The 16,784-nt window shown below is 44.1% G+C and overlaps 4 protein-coding genes across 4 annotated transcripts; 3 read left to right on the top strand and 1 right to left on the bottom strand.

Moving 5' to 3' along the window:
- The first annotated feature begins 105 nt into the window (after positions 1 to 105).
- LOC139352000 (inosine-uridine preferring nucleoside hydrolase-like) lies at positions 106 to 3,656 on the top strand. The gene is made up of 7 exons (XM_070993992.1): positions 106 to 285; positions 1,663 to 1,842; positions 1,986 to 2,097; positions 2,187 to 2,323; positions 2,426 to 2,503; positions 3,301 to 3,417; positions 3,504 to 3,656. Exons 1-7 carry the CDS (start codon positions 106 to 108, stop codon positions 3,654 to 3,656), a joined length of 957 nt encoding a protein of 318 aa, XP_070850093.1.
- A 2,067-nt stretch (positions 3,657 to 5,723) lies between these two features.
- LOC139327868 (nucleoside hydrolase-like) lies at positions 5,724 to 7,766 on the top strand. The gene is made up of 7 exons (XM_070957880.1): positions 5,724 to 5,903; positions 5,988 to 6,167; positions 6,268 to 6,379; positions 6,468 to 6,604; positions 6,948 to 7,025; positions 7,417 to 7,533; positions 7,614 to 7,766. Exons 1-7 carry the CDS (start codon positions 5,724 to 5,726, stop codon positions 7,764 to 7,766), a joined length of 957 nt encoding a protein of 318 aa, XP_070813981.1.
- Positions 7,767 to 9,217: 1,451 nt separating this feature from the next.
- LOC139327869 (inosine-uridine preferring nucleoside hydrolase-like) lies at positions 9,218 to 11,038 on the top strand. The gene is made up of 8 exons (XM_070957881.1): positions 9,218 to 9,239; positions 9,434 to 9,614; positions 9,702 to 9,881; positions 10,027 to 10,138; positions 10,218 to 10,354; positions 10,495 to 10,572; positions 10,667 to 10,783; positions 10,886 to 11,038. The coding sequence occupies exons 2-8, from the start codon at positions 9,438 to 9,440 to the stop codon at positions 11,036 to 11,038; spliced, it is 954 nt and encodes a 317-aa protein (XP_070813982.1). The 5' UTR covers positions 9,218 to 9,239; positions 9,434 to 9,437.
- An 897-nt stretch (positions 11,039 to 11,935) lies between these two features.
- On the bottom strand, positions 11,936 to 15,150 carry unc50 (unc-50 homolog (C. elegans)). Its single transcript, XM_070957733.1, has 6 exons — positions 15,001 to 15,150; positions 13,981 to 14,252; positions 13,766 to 13,886; positions 13,502 to 13,641; positions 13,219 to 13,326; positions 11,936 to 12,610 (listed from the first exon to the last, which is right to left on the bottom strand). The coding sequence occupies exons 2-6, from the start codon at positions 14,246 to 14,248 to the stop codon at positions 12,474 to 12,476; spliced, it is 774 nt and encodes a 257-aa protein (XP_070813834.1). The 5' UTR covers positions 14,249 to 14,252; positions 15,001 to 15,150; the 3' UTR covers positions 11,936 to 12,473.
- Between the last annotated feature and the right edge of the window lie 1,634 nt (positions 15,151 to 16,784).

The following is a 16,784-nucleotide window of genomic DNA, read 5'->3' as shown; positions in this document are numbered from 1 at the left end:
GTTTCATATACGAACTGCTATCAATCCTGATGCACCTTGTAAATTATATGTTATGAGGAAGCAAAACAGGTCAGGTGCGAACTTGTTTTTGCTGTTGAATGTAGGATGAAGAAGAAGCTGATCCTCGATGTCGACACAGGGGTGGATGATGCTCAGGCCATCATGGTGGCCCTCGCAGACCCCGATGTGGAGATTTTGGGGATCACCTGCTGCCACGGCAACACGTCCCTGGAGAACGTCCTCCAGAACACACTGCGTGTCCTGAAAGTCTGCCACAGGCTGGATGTGAGTTTGTGGCTGAACCTCAGACACAGAATGGACGTGAACCAGTCCTGATCATTCTTTAGCTTTGCTCCTGAGGTGGAAAAATTATGCTTTGCTCACTTTGCTGATGTGGGAATAAAATGATTCCTCATCCTTTTATCTATTTCCAAAAGACAGTTAGTAACGGATCAATAGCTGCAACATCAACCAGTCACCAAGTGGCAGCTCCCTGCAAGCCCAAAACACACGGCATGATCCCCAAGACTGACATCAGAGTTGATGTCTTTTCCAGGAACTTCCTGAAGAAAGGATGGAGTCCCTCTTATTTCATTAATCTGTCTGTGCGATCAGACACAGATGAATACAGTGTCATGATGAGCACTGATAACTTCTGAGTTCAAGGGCTATTGTGTCACCAAGGTCAATATCATCAAACACAAACTGGCTAGAAACAATGGCTGCAATGCCTCCTCTATTCCTGTTCTGTTTGACTGATAAAATGGACAATTTGGAGGTCAGGCCTCTGTCTGTGTTGACACAGCAGTCGAGCTGTTTAGCCAGATCTCATCTAAAAACATATAATGCACGTTCTGTTCACTTTTCAGATCATTAACCAAAAAGTTAGCCAGTGATCTGACGTTACAAAGAGCAAATTTCAGCTGTAGGGATTCTGTGAAAGGAGAGGAGACGAACCGTAGCTGAACACTGACAGATTAAAGGTTACTGAGACGGGCTGTTTAAGGTCACCGGTTTGTTTAAAGAAGCCGCATGACGCCTGTCTGAGAGAGTGATTTAAGAGTCAATCTGGCTGAGCTTCAGTGCGGCCGCTTTAATGAATTCCTGATTGTGCTGGAGGCTGCACCCTGGCGAATGCGATGAAAAGGTTATGAGGGGCATTCAGGGACAGGGATCTGTGAACGTGCAAGAGGCACTTAAGCTTCACTGCACCTCACAGTGGGAAAATCCTCATGCCATAGATACGGTTAGGAGAATTCATGCTGTAAATTGTCAGGCATGTCAACTAATACATTAAACTCCCAAGTGCCTGAAGGAGTTTCCGCACTCAGCAACATATTGAGGCATCATAACAGGCTTTTGTTCGTGCCGCAGTTTTCATTTCTCTTCGAATGATTTCACAATTGAAAGCAGAAACCTGAGAAGCTGGCGGGAGCTTGAGGTTCAGCTCTGAGAGGCACTTAATGTCCACCATGAAGGCCAAATCACGCAGACCCTTGTTGTCACTGAGTTTCCACGTCAGGTCTCCCTTCATTATTCCAGAGAAACTGACACTTTAGAACAAGTTTACTGTGTCTGATGCTTGCAACGTGGCAGCAGCAACAAGGCACTATAGGACCTAAACATGATGCTGTGTAACGCACATCTCCTCATGCTCTACAGATCCCAGTGTACTGTGGCTGTGCAAAGCCGCTGCTGGCCCGAAAACAACATGCTGGACATTATCATGGAGAGGACGGGCTGGGCGATGTCCCAGATCCAGACGCTCCAGGTCTGGAGCTCCTGCAGGAGGAGAAAGCTGCGCAGGCCTTGATCGTGATGGTGAAAGAGAACCCTGGAGAGGTCGCAAAAGCAGGCAAACGATCAGAAATATGTCAATAGATCAACCAGTATTCTGCAACAGCTTCTTGATTTGCTGTTTAGTTGAGATGGTTCTTGTCAGGCCGAGGACAAAATGTGTCTTGCTTTCATGTCGCTGTGCACAGGTGACTCTCGTGGCCACGGCGCCCCTCACTAACCTGGCCGTCGCAGTGCAGCTGGACCCTTCCATCTCCACCAAACTGAAGGCGCTCTACATCATGGGTGGAAACACTGAATGTTGGTGACCTGTTATTTTCACTCTTCTGTGATTTCCATCTCTGCACTCGCTTTACTGACACTGACCACCGTGCATTATGTGTGTGCAGCCAGAGGTAACATCTCAGTGTGCGGAGAGTTTAACTTTGCCGTCGACCCTGAGGCTGCCTACATCGTGTTGGAACGCTACAGCTGTCCCACCTACATCACCACCTGGGAGTTCAGCTGCAAGAGCAGCCTGCCGTGGGTGAGGCCGAGCACACGGCCGGAGGAGAGACTTTACCCTTAATGCACCATCAATGCCATTTCTGATTTGATTCACAGTGAATACTCTGTTTGCCTCCCTCAGTCCTTCTGTGAAGAGTGGCTCGGCCAAAACACTGAGAAAGCTGCCTTCATGAAACAGATTTCTAACCTTTCAATGATGGTAAGAGTGTGCAGATTGTGGTGAGGAAAGGGAAATATTGTGGTGAAATTTGCTGAAACATTGTTCGTAAATTGCTCCACATGTTTACTCCAGAGAGCCCCAGCCTCTCTAGGAGGCCTTTTAATACCCAATCATGTTACTCACCTGTTGCCAGTTAACCTAATTACCAGTGAGATGCTCCACCAGCTGTTCTGTTCTAGCATTTCACAGCTTTTTCCGGTCTTTTGTTGCCACAGGTCCAACATTTTTTAAATGTGTTTCAGGCATCAAATTCTAAATGAGGATAAGAGTTTTCTTAATTTCAACATTTGATATGTTTTCTTTGTGCTGTTTTCTATTAAATATGGTGTTTCTGTGTTTTGCAGATCATCACATTCTTTTTGTTTGTACACGGTGTCCCGCCCTCTTTGGAAACAGGATGCAGGAGTGGGCAAACTGTTCCACAAAGGGCCGCTGTGGCTGCAGGTTTTCTTTCCAACCAATCAAGAGCTCACAGTTTGACCAATCAGCTGTCTGAAGAGTGAGATCAGTTGATTGAATGAGTCAAGTCTGGTGTGCTGCTGCTTGGTTGGAAAGAAAACCTGCAGCCACAGCGGCCCTTTGTGGAACAGTTTGCCCACCCCTGGTTTAGGGTATACAGCACAGCATGCGATGCAGAGCGTGTTAGCACGAATGGTTAACGCTCAGAGGGGTTCTTAGGCACGCAATCTACTAGTGTTGCTTAATCTATTTATGCCTTAGTCCTCCTCCGGTGCCAACATGTCTTAATGTGTCCTGATGATGTGCTGTCTCTGCAGAGAGCTCAGTCACAGGACTATCAAGAGGAGACCACAGCAGGCAATGGGTTCATTTCCTGCGACAGCTACGCCGTGGCCGCTGCCATCGATGATACGTTCATAACCGAGAGCGACAAGGTCAGCATCCGCTGCTTCAGGGCCTTTAGAATACAAAACGTTTCAGTTAAATCATTATCTCACAATGTCTTGCGTCTCTCCACCAGGTTGCAGTGACAGTGGAGCTAGAGGGGACCTACACCCGAGGCATGATGGTGCTGGACTACATGGAGCTGCTGCAGAAGAAACACAAGGTTTCCATCATGAAGAAAGTCGACCTGGAGAAGCTCAAGCAGATGTTCATGAATTCACTGAAGTAGAACGATACTGCAACAAGATGAAGGCATGAAATAGGTTCACCAAAATAAATAAAAACTGTATAAATATTTCATAATTTTACTTATTCATTACCACATATACACAAAGTACGGCTCATAAGTGATTCTCCCAGTTCGGTATGAAGAACTTGACTGCTCTGTGCATCTCTATCAGAGATTAACCTCACTCGTGCCTCTTTAGTAAAGCTATAGTGCAAAAACATACACACCAAGAAAAACACACCCATGCAGCTACATCAAGGGATGTGCATTTTTATCGTGTGCTGGAAACCAGAAATCTGGTTGAGGTTCAATTCAGGCCAGTGCAGATGACTAACAGATGTTTGTCGTATCCACTGTTCCTGAGTACAGAACAGTCTGTATCGAGCATGAGATGTACAGACATTCACCCGTCTGCTAGAGGGCTAGAAAATCTATAGTTAACACTTTCCTGTTAATAAATGCTGCACCATTATTAAAGGACCTGTCTGTTGTTTGTTGTCAGTCTTGCAGAAGACGCTGAATAAAGTTGAATAAAGTTGAATAAAGACACTGACAATCATCCCACAGTATAATCACTCGGTTTCATTTTATAATTCCACGTGTCCCTTTAATTGTTGTTACTGTTAAATGCAGTGACTTTCTATAAAAACAGATTGTGCTTCCAAGACTGAGCTCTTCCCTTCTGTTCATCATAAAGAAAGCAGAAGCTGTAAACACTTTTCATCTGTTTTCCATTACAGGCAGTCGTAGAGCCAGATATAGAAACATCTAACAACATCAAAAGTGCATTGTTCTAAAGTCTTACTAAATTTTCCTCCAAGTTCAAACCAACACTGCTGAAAGCAATGCCAACTTAGAAAAAACATACATTTCTCAAATATTCCTGCATCAGCCCATACGGGGGTTTGCCTGTTGCATCTTGCCTATGTAACGCCTCTGTGTCAAAAAGGGCTGCATCTCATCTCAGGGCAGCGCAGACGGCAGCAGACGTCCGTCAAGATCTGTTCACCAGGTGAGGATTTTAATATCATCTTCATAGTTTGTACTGTACTGTACATTTTTATAGACAGTGTCAACATATTTGCATTTTTGCAACTGTTTTTTACATTTTTTCATTGTTGCTAAGAACAACTTCCAGTGTCTTAAACCCATGCTGCATTTCTAGGTGTGTCTATTATTATGGGCAGTTGCAGGGCAAGACCAACTAGTTTGTATAGATTCTTTCAACAAGGTAAATCATGTTTAACATAATCTGAATCAGAATCAGCCTGAGATAACCTAAGTTTTGCAAATGCATGGCAAAATCTAAATTAAAGTCAACAAAAAGGCAAAGACTAAAATGAAAAAAGGAAAAATACATTCAGATGAAATAGAATAAAACAATATATAGACAAATAAGAAAAGACTACAAGCTACGAATAATTAGCTCCAAATGTGCTTCAATGAAAGCCAGCAGCGCACAGAAAAGGTTAAAGCTTTGTCAGAGGAGAGCTCAACCTTTCCCAGACGTGCTGGACAGACACTGAACGCTGCTCCTTCTTCAACTATTGGAGCAGTTACCAAACCTCCCAGATGACCTGAGGTTGTTTAGCTGACTGTTTTGGCCCCCGTAGGCACTGCACAATTATTTACACATCCAGAAAGACATGAATAATATTAGCATTTATTTGGATTTCTGGTTCTGGCCAACTTTTAAATGCAACTTCAATATACTTTGCTTTGTTCTCTAGCAACTCCTAAAGTGAAATCATCTGACTTTTCACTTAATAAATGCTCCAGTATGTTCACCAACTAGGTAAAGTATGGCTTTATCAGAGCTTTTTCACTGAAAAGTGATGAGAGACGTGAGACCGGCTCAAAAACAGAACAATAAGATGAAATATGCCGTAATGCTCCACAGAGCTGAGGGGAACTGCAGAGTTTCATCCATGTAGTCATTAGCTCTATTGTTAAAAAATACCTGTTGGCACAGCTTTAAGGAGAGGGAAAGCAGTACTTGTGCAGTGCTCGAGAGGTACGCATGCGCTTAGGCTTACCTATAAATCTTTTCTTGGTGTCAAATGTAGGATGAAGAAGAAGCTGATCCTCGATGTCGACACAGGAGTGGATGATGCTCAGGGCATCATGGTGGCCCTCGCGGCCCCTGATGTGGAGATTCTGGGGATCACCTGCTGTTATGGCAACACGTCCCTGGAGAACGTCCTCCAGAACACACTGCGTGTCCTGAAAGTCTGCGACAGGCTGGATGTGAGTTTGTGGATTTGGGGGTTAATATCAGCAGCTGTGACTGGGCATCACACCCTTACAACCATGACCTGTCATATCCCACAGATCCCAGTGTACCGTGGCTGTGTGGAGCCCCTGCTGGCCCGAAAACGCCACGCTTCAGACTATCACGGTAAGGACGGGCTGGGTGACGTCCCAGATCCAGACGCTCCAAGCCTGGAGCTGCTGCAGAGGAAAAGCGGTGCGAAGGCCTTGATCAAGCTGGTGAAGCAGAACCCTGGAGAGGTGCGACAAATACGAGACTCGTGCTCAACAGAGGTTTAGACAGAGAAATGTACCAAAGAAGAAAGAAATGTGCTTTTTTCCCCCTTTGCTCTGTCTGCAGGTGAGTCTGGTTGCTACGGCGCCCCTCACTAACCTGGCTGTCGCAGTGCAGCTCGATCCTTCCTTTCCTAAGAAGCTGAAGGCGCTCTACATCATGGGAGGAAACATTGAATGTACGTTACCTCTCATTCATTTAAACAAATCACTCAGTAACTTCAATCTCTGCACTCAAATAATGAAGAAACCGGACTGCGTGTACAGCCAGAGGCAACACCACAGTGTGCGGAGAGTTCAACTTCGTGGCTGACCCCAAGGCTGCCTACATCGTGTTGGAACGCTACACCTGTCCCACCTACATCGCTTCCTGGGAGTTCAGCTGCAAGAACAGCCTGCCTTGGGTGAGGCCGAGCACACACCCTCAGGATTCTTTACATTAGTGAAGCAAACTTCAGCTTGTCGGATTTCTTGCATGTTCAGTCGTGATTAGTCACCTTAGCACCTGAAACCCATTGGATTTGTGCTAGAGCCTTGGAGCCAGGATTAAGTTGCACAAGCTATCCATTAAGTTTACATGTAAAGTCCTTCAACTGGTTGGTCTAAATATTTAGCAACTAGTTTGTGTGGCGCAATGTGTGTATCTTAATTTGTCCCCTAAAGCCTCATTTCTGCCTGAGCTGAGAGGTCAGTCGTCAAACTTCAGACTTTATTTATTACGTGAATGCTCTCTGCTTCCCCCCTCAGTCTTTCTGTGAGTCCTGGCTGTCCCAAAACACTGAGAAGGCTGCCTTCATGAAAAAGATCACGAGCCTCTCTATGAAGGTAAGAGCGTGCACATCATGATGACGGACGAGGAAAGAAGTAGTTTACTGTGGAGGAAAAAAGCAGAATTTAACATCTTGTGTTGGTTTTTTCAATGAATTAGCTTTGACTTTGATCCCTTCACCCCCACATAGACAGAAATACTCAAATGACTTCCACATAATATTCCAGAAGGATCATAACCAGAGGAAGCAGCGTGTTATTGGTTATGAAGAAGAAGAATAAGCACGGCAGCAACTTTAACTACTGAAGTTGTGACAAGAAAAATGGGCCACAGTGGAGGTTAAAAAGCCCTAAGCAGCTGCTTAGACTACTCATGTCTTGATTGCTTTTTAAATGCATCCTGTCACAGCATGTATAAATGTGTCCTGATGATGTGCTGTATCTGCAGAAAGCTCAGTCAGCAGCGTATCAAAAGGAGATCACAGCAGGGAAAGGGTTCAATTCCTGCGACACCTACGCCGTGGCCGCCGCCATCGATGATGCGTTCATAACAGAGAGTGACGAGGTCAGCATCCGCTGCTTCAGTGTCTGTAAAATACAAAACATTTCAGTTAAATCACAAAGCGTCTCGCGTCCCTCCACCAGGTTGCAGTGACAGTGGAGCTGGAGGGGACCTGCACCCGAGGCATGATGGTGCTGGACTACATGGAGCTGCTGCAGAAGAAACACAAGGCTTTCGTCATGAAGAAAGTCGACCTGGAGAAGCTCAAGCAGATGTTCATGAATTCACTGAAGTAGAACGATACTGCAACAAGATGAAAGCATGAAATTGGTTCACCAAAATAAACAATAAAGTGAATTTGAGTTTGCAGTGGTTTTGTCATTGTGTGTGTTTTCAGTCAGTACACAACTGCACACAACAGGTTCTCTATAGGTGAGGGAGGTCTACATGAGCATTACTCTAAGTGCATAGCAGTGAAAGTGGAAGTCATTTTTACAGACCACCAACATGCGACAATGGAATAAACAATGAGAAAATGCAATAAACTATGATTTATCGTTACAAAGACTGTCTCTGTCAGGTGTCTCTGTTTGTCTGTCAGAACAGGAAACCTTGTTGAAGCCTGAATAGCTGCATTTCATGGCAGCCCAGCAAGAGGTGAAAAGGTTAGGATTTGCTTGCATAGCAACACATGCGAATAACTTTGCTTATCCATCTACATATGTGAGACAGGTGTTAACACAAAGGGTGTAATTTATTTGTTAACGTATCCGTGTGGGAAAGGATATAGAGTCACCTCAAACAAGTCAGGCATGGTGCACTGAAGTGTTAACATTTTGCTTTGTGTGCATTGCACACAAATTTAGAAATTGACATTTATACATATTCCTATTTTTCCCATCACATATGTAAATCCCATTAAAAAATATTCCATGAGTACGATCAGCCATATTTGCACACTTCAGCGGACAAAGTTAAAACCTAAAGTTTATGTGGAATAAGAAATTTTTCTGTCTCCGACAATCAAAATTAGTAGCAAATGCCTACTCTTCTGATGAAACGGCTGCCACTGACAAGTGACATTGACAGCATGTTGCACAGGTTTTTCTCACCTCCCTGGGCGAAAAGTCATCAGCATAGCACCACATAAAGCTCCAGTGTCAAAAAAAATTCCTTGGATATGTAAAACTTTAAAAGCAGGATTAAAAGCAATGTGATTGGTCAGATCCTTAACACAAACAGCCTTAATACCGCGCTGAACCAAAATGGACAATGCAGTGAGCATCGTCTAGTCTCCTGCAGATGTGGAATCAAAATTTGGACCATGCCATGAAAACAGGGGGTGTTGCTTTTCACCTACATTTTATTGTGAACCCGCCATAAACAGAAATAAAATCACTCTTGTTGTACACTGCGCATAATGAGACATGACAGAGAAGCGTCCTCCATAGGTATCAGTGCATCAGCAGCACTGATATTTTAAAAATTAAAAACGGTTCTTGTGTGTGTGTGTGTGTGTGTGTGTGGGGGGGGGGGGGGGGGGGGGGGGGGGGCGTGGGAGCGCTGTTGTGAAACCTGCACATTCCTTTGAAGTTTTGGGGGTTTTTGGAGGGGGCGGAGCTTGGGCTTGAAAAACCAGCCTAAACTTTGCTAACAATGGTCGCCATCCTATACAAACATCTTCGGGCTGTTGCATAACCTCAGTTTCTGTCCTATATAAAAGGCAGTGAGATGAGGTGAGGTCTAATCACTGAAACCTTGGCTCAAACGTAAGTTCGTCTCTCTGCTCTCTACCTCTACATGGTTCCCAGTTTGTTTATTGATGAACAAAGTGCATTGATGTATTGATCAATAATGTGTGAGACGGCATTTGCAGCACATTGGTTCCATCTGTGATTTCAGCCTAATGACAAATGATCCCAGTGCGCCTTCAGGTATGAATTTGTCTTTTTGTCAAATGTAGGAAAATGAGGAAGCTGATCCTTGACGTGGACACTGGGGTGGACGATGCCCAGGCCATCATGATGGCCCTCGCAGTCCCCGACGTGGAGGTCCTGGCGATCACCTGTTGTAGTGGCAACACTCCCCTCGAAAACGCCTGCAAGAACACGCTCCGTGTCCTTCAAAAGTGCGGCAGGCTGGATGTAAGTTTTTGTAAGGTCAAAGCTTTGATGACTTCTTGTGTGTGGCTGTGACATCAGCGCGTTATATAAACCTGTATTTCTCCTCAGATCCCGGTGTTCAGTGGCTGTGAACGGCCCCTCCTGGCTGAACCACGCCACGCTGGAGATTTCCACGGGAAGGACGGGCTGGGCGATGTCCCAGATCCAAACGCTCCAGGCTTGGACATGCTGCAGAAGGAAAAAGCTCAGCAGGCCATGATCGACATTGTGAACTGTCACCCTGGAGAGGTGGGTAGATGGTTAACCTCAACCATGAGAGCGATGTGGCTGTTGTATCAGTCTAGGACATTAGGATGAAATGAATCTATATATTTAGGAAGAAGCGGGTCTCGTCATGTATCATTACTGTTTTTCACTTGCTCTCTGGGTGCAGGTGTCTCTCGTGGCCACGGCAGCCCTCACTAACCTGGCTGTCGCAGTGCAGCTCGACCCATCCTTCCCTCAGAAGCTGAAGGCGCTCTACATCATGGGAGGAAACACCGAATGTACGCATGCCGCCTGTGTGTTTTCATGTGTGTGAACATCCACTGCAAGTGTGAAATTCAATGTCACTGTTTCACACAGCGAGGGGCAACACCACCGTGTGCGGAGAGTTTAACTTTGTGGTCGACCCCGAGGCTGCCTACATCGTGTTGGAACGCTACACCTGTCCCACCTACATCGCCTCCTGGGAGTTCAGCTGCAGGAACAGCCTGCCATGGGTCTGTCATTATTCTGTTGCAATGCAGAATTCATGATGACCAGAGCCACTGATCTGAAAAAGCAAACCGATAAAATAGACCACGTAATTTACTCATTTCAGTGTTGCTGCTTTACTTTCTGTCTGTCTTGTCCTCCTCAGTCCTTCGTTGACACTTGTCTGACCCAAGACACAGAAAAGGCTTGTTTCATGGAGCTCATCTCCCGTTACACCAGGAAGGTAGGAGAGTGTCCTGAGCATTTATTTTGACACTTTTCGCAAGAAATCAGAATAAATGTCACATTTTCTTTTGTTTAACTGTTGTCATTGCAAGACGGCCCAGTCTGAGGAATATCAGGGGGAGCAGACGGAGGGATCTGGGTTCAACCCCTGTGACGCCTTCGCTTTGGCTGCTGCCATCAACGACTCAATGGTGATCGAAAGCGAAGAGGTCAAGATGCAGCTTTCATTCCCTTCACGTGTTCATTCAGTTTCAGCACTGTAAATGTGGTGTATGGATCAAAGATGTTTCAATGCTGTCTTCCTTCTTTAGGTTGCAGCGACAGTGGAGCTGGAGGGGACCCACACCCGAGGCATGATGGTGCTGGATTACATGAAGCTGCTGAAGAAGGAGCACAAGGTCACCATCATGAAGAAGGTTGACTTGGAGTTGTTCAAAAGCCTGATGGCGGCTTCGCTGCAGTAGACTTCTCTGAGCTGCAGTGTTCACTGATTTTTACGAGTCATGCCACTGATACCCACACAGAATTACTCTGATAAGAAATTCAGGGTCAGCGCTAGACTTTAGACAAATGTTACTACAAACATTTTCTGATCTACTGTTAATGTCAGGCTGTGTACTTGCTATGTCCTTAAATCATGCTTCGTGATTTTCTGTGATTTTCTGTCATTACTCATGGTGTAATTGCCTCAGGGCTTTGCGACTTGACTCCTTTGTTTGGTTGTTGCAGTATGTCACTCTTGTATGAATATACAGCAGTATAATGTTGTGAGCTTTGTATTTCTCTGAGGAGCAACTGCAAATAAACTCTACATACCTCCATTACTACTGTATATTTCCCTTCTTAAAACTCACATCAGCTGGTTCATTCAATGTGCCATGTCCCAGAATATGGTACCTGTTTCACAATAATTCACGAATTACAAACTTCTTTCCAAGAAAAAGGGAAATTTCAATAAAACAGCTAATAAGACTTGTACAGTTTTGCATTGCACAAAATGCTAATAGTTAACAAAATAGAAGAAGAGGAAGAAATCCTTTATTAGTCACGTTGTTGACACACAACATGCGAAGTTTGGGAGGGGAAACTGCACACGCCATGCATATGTGAAATTTTTTCTCTGCCTTTAACCCATCCTTGGTCCGTCCTTCCTCCGCGGCGGACCATTCCCTCTTAGTTTTGTTCAGATGCAATGTTCCACTTTGCGTTTACACAGTATTGTTAATTAAAAGCCTCACTGCAGCAGCGCCACTGTCAGACGATGGGGTGTCACTACAAAATCCAGACGACAGCGCCTGCACACTGCAAAAACAGTCCCCAGAAAGGCCATTTATTCCTCCAGGGTACAACACTGAGGCAGCTGAAGTTCATAAAACCTTTTATTGAAAGTACTTTGGAATGTACATTTAGAGAAAAAAGAAAAGGAAAAAAAAGTGTGCATCCCATGTTCCTCCTTTTTTCTCTTCAATAAGCAGGATTTTTTTTTTTTTTAAAGAAAACTCAAAGAAACAAAGCAAATTTTTCATCAGAAACAATCATCGGGGTATATATATTACAACCTGCCAAAATACTATTTACAAATCATACAAAAAGAACAACAATAAAAGCTGCATCTCATCTGTCCCCCTGCTTCTACAACTCGCCCAAACACATCGCTGTTCACCGACTTTGGAGCTCAACAGAAGAGCCAAACAGAAAATCAGCAGAGTCAATTGAGAGTTAACCAGCTCAGCGTCAGTCAACCCGGCGTTTCAGTTTGCTGAGAGTCAAGCAGAGGACGAGTCCTCCTCAACCAGATGTTGACTGACAAAAGCTGGAAATGGATTTGTTGTCACCTAAATGTGAAGTGAAAGCAGATTTTCAGTCAGCTTGAAGCCAACTAGTGTCCAACCTCTGGTTTTACTGGACCCTGTACTTGTAGAACCAGCAGAGACCCTTGGTGAAGTTCCACCCCAGAGAGACGGAGAGGACATAGATGAGACCGAGCAGGGCGAAGGGGTAGAGCAGCACCACGGTGTTCTTCAGGAAGGGCAGAGCTGTGTGGATAACACAAGACGAACACATCAGCACACTGACAGAAGCAGACACGACAGATCCGTGAGGTCACAGTGAAACTTCGGTCCTACTCCTTCATCGGACAAAGGGTGTCCTTAAAGGTGTAAGAACTGACCACCTGTCGAAGCAGCATGTCCCCAGAGTGACCACTCACTGCTGCTCACTTTACTCCTTGCTGTCGCCGTCTTTGACTGTATCGCTTAGCTGCTGTTAGCTCAGTTAGCTGTGCATCATTTCAATGGTGATGGCACCCTCTGGTGGTCTAACATTTTTAGCACTACACAGTAGCAAAATCAGGATTATCAGCCAGTGTGTAGCATCTGATTGTGTTGTAGCACCTATAGGATGTCAAAATCCACACATTTACTGTTCATACTTAGATATTTGATAAAAAGAATTGACCTTTCAAAACTTCTGGTCCAAGTATTCCTGGATATCCTCCTGACTTTTATTGTTTTCAAGGTTACAAACTTTAATTGTCACTAAATCCCAGAAAATCCAGGCTGATGTCTTCCAATAGTCTGCGATGTCCAATTAACAGGCTATAGCTGATTACTAACATAGCTGACAATCAATTTTTTGGACTCACCGTTGTACCCTAAGAATGTGATGTAGAGATAATAACTGATGGCGACCAGCCACAAAGTGTTCCCGACAAAGTATCCCAGGAACCAGTCTGAGTTTATCACCACGACATCTGAAACACACAAAGCAGACTGTAAGTGTGGCGATACAGGACGCAGGTGTCAAGCCAATGTGCCTGTCGATGGGTGAATCCTTGTGTTGTAGACTGCTCTGAGCGTTTAACCGCACTGGAGACAATTTAACGCCATGAATTGGATGGTGTCATTTCAGACACACAGTCTACTCACGGTTGATGAAGAAGAGCTGTAGGAAATGCAGGATGACAAGAAGGGGGTAGAAAGCATTGAGGTGAACGTCGAATGCATAGCCCCACTCCACGTCAAAGTTTCTGCTGGGGTGTTTCAGCAGGTACTTGTTGCTGATAATCCTGGAACAGACAAGTCAAATTCTACATGACATGCAGTAAATGGTCTTTCTCAGAGTTCAGTTTAATCGTGAGCTGCTTCATTACTTCCATCTTACATCATAAATTAGGCAGACATACTACTCACCACATTAAGGTTGATATGAGTAGACCGACTCCTATACAGTCAACAAAGACCACCCACAGCAGCAGCTTCAGAGTCTCCAGGACTCCCATGTCCAGCACCAGACCAAACCCTATTGTTGACACTGCAGGGGAATAGAGGGACAGTTCAGGTAAAATAAGCAAGGAGTACCACCATCAAAGAGTGGAAGTGACGAGACAGATTAAGTACGGACTTACCACATAGCCAGATGCTGAGGAGGACCAGGAAAGCAGGATCGTCCCTGGCCCACTGGTCCTTGGTCTGTTTCCTGTAGTGGAAGTTGCGGTAGACTCTCTGTGGTGACGTAAACAAGTAAAGCATCTGCCACAGGGCAAATTCAAAGTCCATCTGTCTGAAATGTAGTAGCCGTCGCAGGTACTTGTAGCGCTTGGCTCCCGCCGTGTGACGTGCAGCATCCCTTGAACCGGGGGCACCATTGCTCTGTGGCGTGGTGGTCGGCAGCATGGTGCTGAAGATCAGATTGGAAGAGCACGTGGACAAGCGGGTAAAGAATGGAGCATGACAGAGAAGAAAGAGGCTGAATCACAGTTCACATCCTGAGAAAGTTCAGCAATGGCACCTTAAACTAAATGCAGATAAACCAACGAAACAAACCAAATAACTGCCTTTGCCGACATGCCGTCACATTGCTTTTAAACGGCTTAACTAAACAAGCCATGTCTTACTAACACAGACAGCAGCTCCTGTCACGCCAAACCAGTCCTGTGGCTTAGTTAGTTATGACTTTCAAAAACACACATCGTCCTGTATCTCACATATCTATAACACACTCTTTTAAATGTGTTATTACTGACATTTGCCCTATGGCATGCTATCACAAAACAGTCTCACACAAAACGCAAACAACCTGCTTTAAAAAGAATGACAACACAGAAACAGAGGATGCTAAACCTATGCTAAACATTGACTAAGTTAGGTAAAAAACCATAAAATTCTTTACATGGATTGGCATTTAAACAAATTACCAGTTATCTAGGGTGCAAAGGTATTTTTACCCCGAACAAGCAGCTATATATTTATATTTCGTTGTTAGTTGACGTTGTGTTTGCTAGCAGACACAGCTAGCTTGTTGCTAACTACTTTAATAAGATGGGAAGGCCTGGTCAGTCTTACGTACATTAGACATGGCATAAACGCTGCTGTGACTGTTTTTATCAGCAATATACTTAAACTTCTTAATTCAAAAGAATATTTACCTGTTTTTGCTGTACTCCTTCTCAGGAGAAAGCACCAACTCTTGTTTCTGAAGCTAGATGCTTCCTGAACTGTCGCGAAAATGAACACGTAGCTACTTCCGGTAACAGCTCATCATGGGAAATGTAGTCCGTTAAAGCAAGCTTCTTCTGCTGCGATGTAAACAAATCGAATTAAAATATCTTATCTTTATTTCGCTTTGAAGAGCAGTAGATAATTATTTTCAGAATATGCCAATATTATAGTTACTGACATGATGACACGAAGTGTAGAAGTAACTTTTATTATGAATGGGGACGTAATTTCAAACGGAAGTACCACATATGCTATTTCCGCCAACCACTGCATAGCCGTTTGATTGGTGGTATATCTCAGATCACTGCTGTTCTGGTCAAGAAGGCCAAATAGCGAAAGGTAAGAACCAGAAACATGTGATGTACTTATTAACGCTTACACCTATATGCTATAAAATTGCAAAACCAGAGGAAAATAAAGTATTTGACCTCACAACCCCCAGTAACCCTTGTACAACACCGCAATGCCCGTGTCCTTGAGTAGCAATTTACTGTTCGCTAATGCTATTAGCCTGCAAGCAAGGAGTCCTCACTGCATGGTTCATGACACTTATTTAAACTATATATTTGTGATTACATTTTATCTCAGTACATTTCGGAGATTCAGCTTTTGTTGTATGTGCATCACGTCCTTGAAACGTTTGCTATGGGACTCAGTATCTCTTGTTATTGTTGACAGTGACAGTTATGAAGCTAGTTAGCATTAGCCACTGTGGTTCTGCATATCGAGTTAATTGTATCTTGTACTGCCTCCTAGTGGCACAAGGCCTACCAAGGTGGGGACACATGTTTTGGATACCAACATTTTGGACATTATACTGCCTGTCTGTGTCTGTTTCTACCTAGGTGGGGATGGTGTGGATTTGCAAGCTTCACTCACCTCAGCACGTCAAACTCCATGAGTGAAGAGTCTCTGATGCAACAGCTTCGGTAGCAGTTATCTCTCGCGCTTCGGGAAGCACCTGCCTCAGTGAGGCAGAACCAGATCCTGGTTCAATGCTGGGGGGGTAACAGGAGGTGTGCAAGTAGGGGGTTATGCTGAAAATAAATAAGATCCAGGTGACATTTTATGAAGCCCATTAATTGACAAACATAAATGTGTACTGCCTCCTAGACTAGGAGGGGCGGATCTAGAAAAATGTTTATAGGGTGGCAAGAGGGGGGCAGGAATTTTTGAGGGGTGGCAACCTATTTTGATGTAAATATATTTAAGTCATCGTAGTTTGTAATTGATAATTTACACTGAAGTATTCCTGCTTGCAGAATGTAAGCAGCATTACAAGAAAAAAAAAAAAAATCTAAAGAAAATCTTACCAATGATCAATGGACTGTACTAAGGTCAGCATACATACACAATGGAAATAAATTGGTCATGGCACTTAAGCGAGGCACTGAACATTGCTTTTATTGATATTCACAGAACACAATGTATAAGAGATAGGATATATATTAAAAAAACAACAACAGCAACAACACTGCTTCATGTTCAGCAGGATTTGCACTATTTACACTAGTGTCACATTTTAAACATACCAAAATTTACAGATTTAATACATAATACAAATTTAAATACAAAAGAAATTAAAGACAGCATACATTGCATGGATTTATCACCAATCCATGCAGTGTATGCTAGAAAAAAAAAGAAAAGTAACAAAAAGCATACATTTCATAGATTAATCACCAATCTATGCCTCCCTTTCTCTTCATTT

The sequence above is a fragment of the Chaetodon trifascialis genome, chromosome 24 (genome assembly GCF_039877785.1).
Source record: "Chaetodon trifascialis isolate fChaTrf1 chromosome 24, fChaTrf1.hap1, whole genome shotgun sequence".
Taxonomy (NCBI): Eukaryota; Metazoa; Chordata; class Actinopteri; order Chaetodontiformes; family Chaetodontidae; genus Chaetodon; species Chaetodon trifascialis.
Note: the sequence above shows the minus strand (reverse complement) of the source record. Positions and strands in the feature narration are given on the sequence as shown.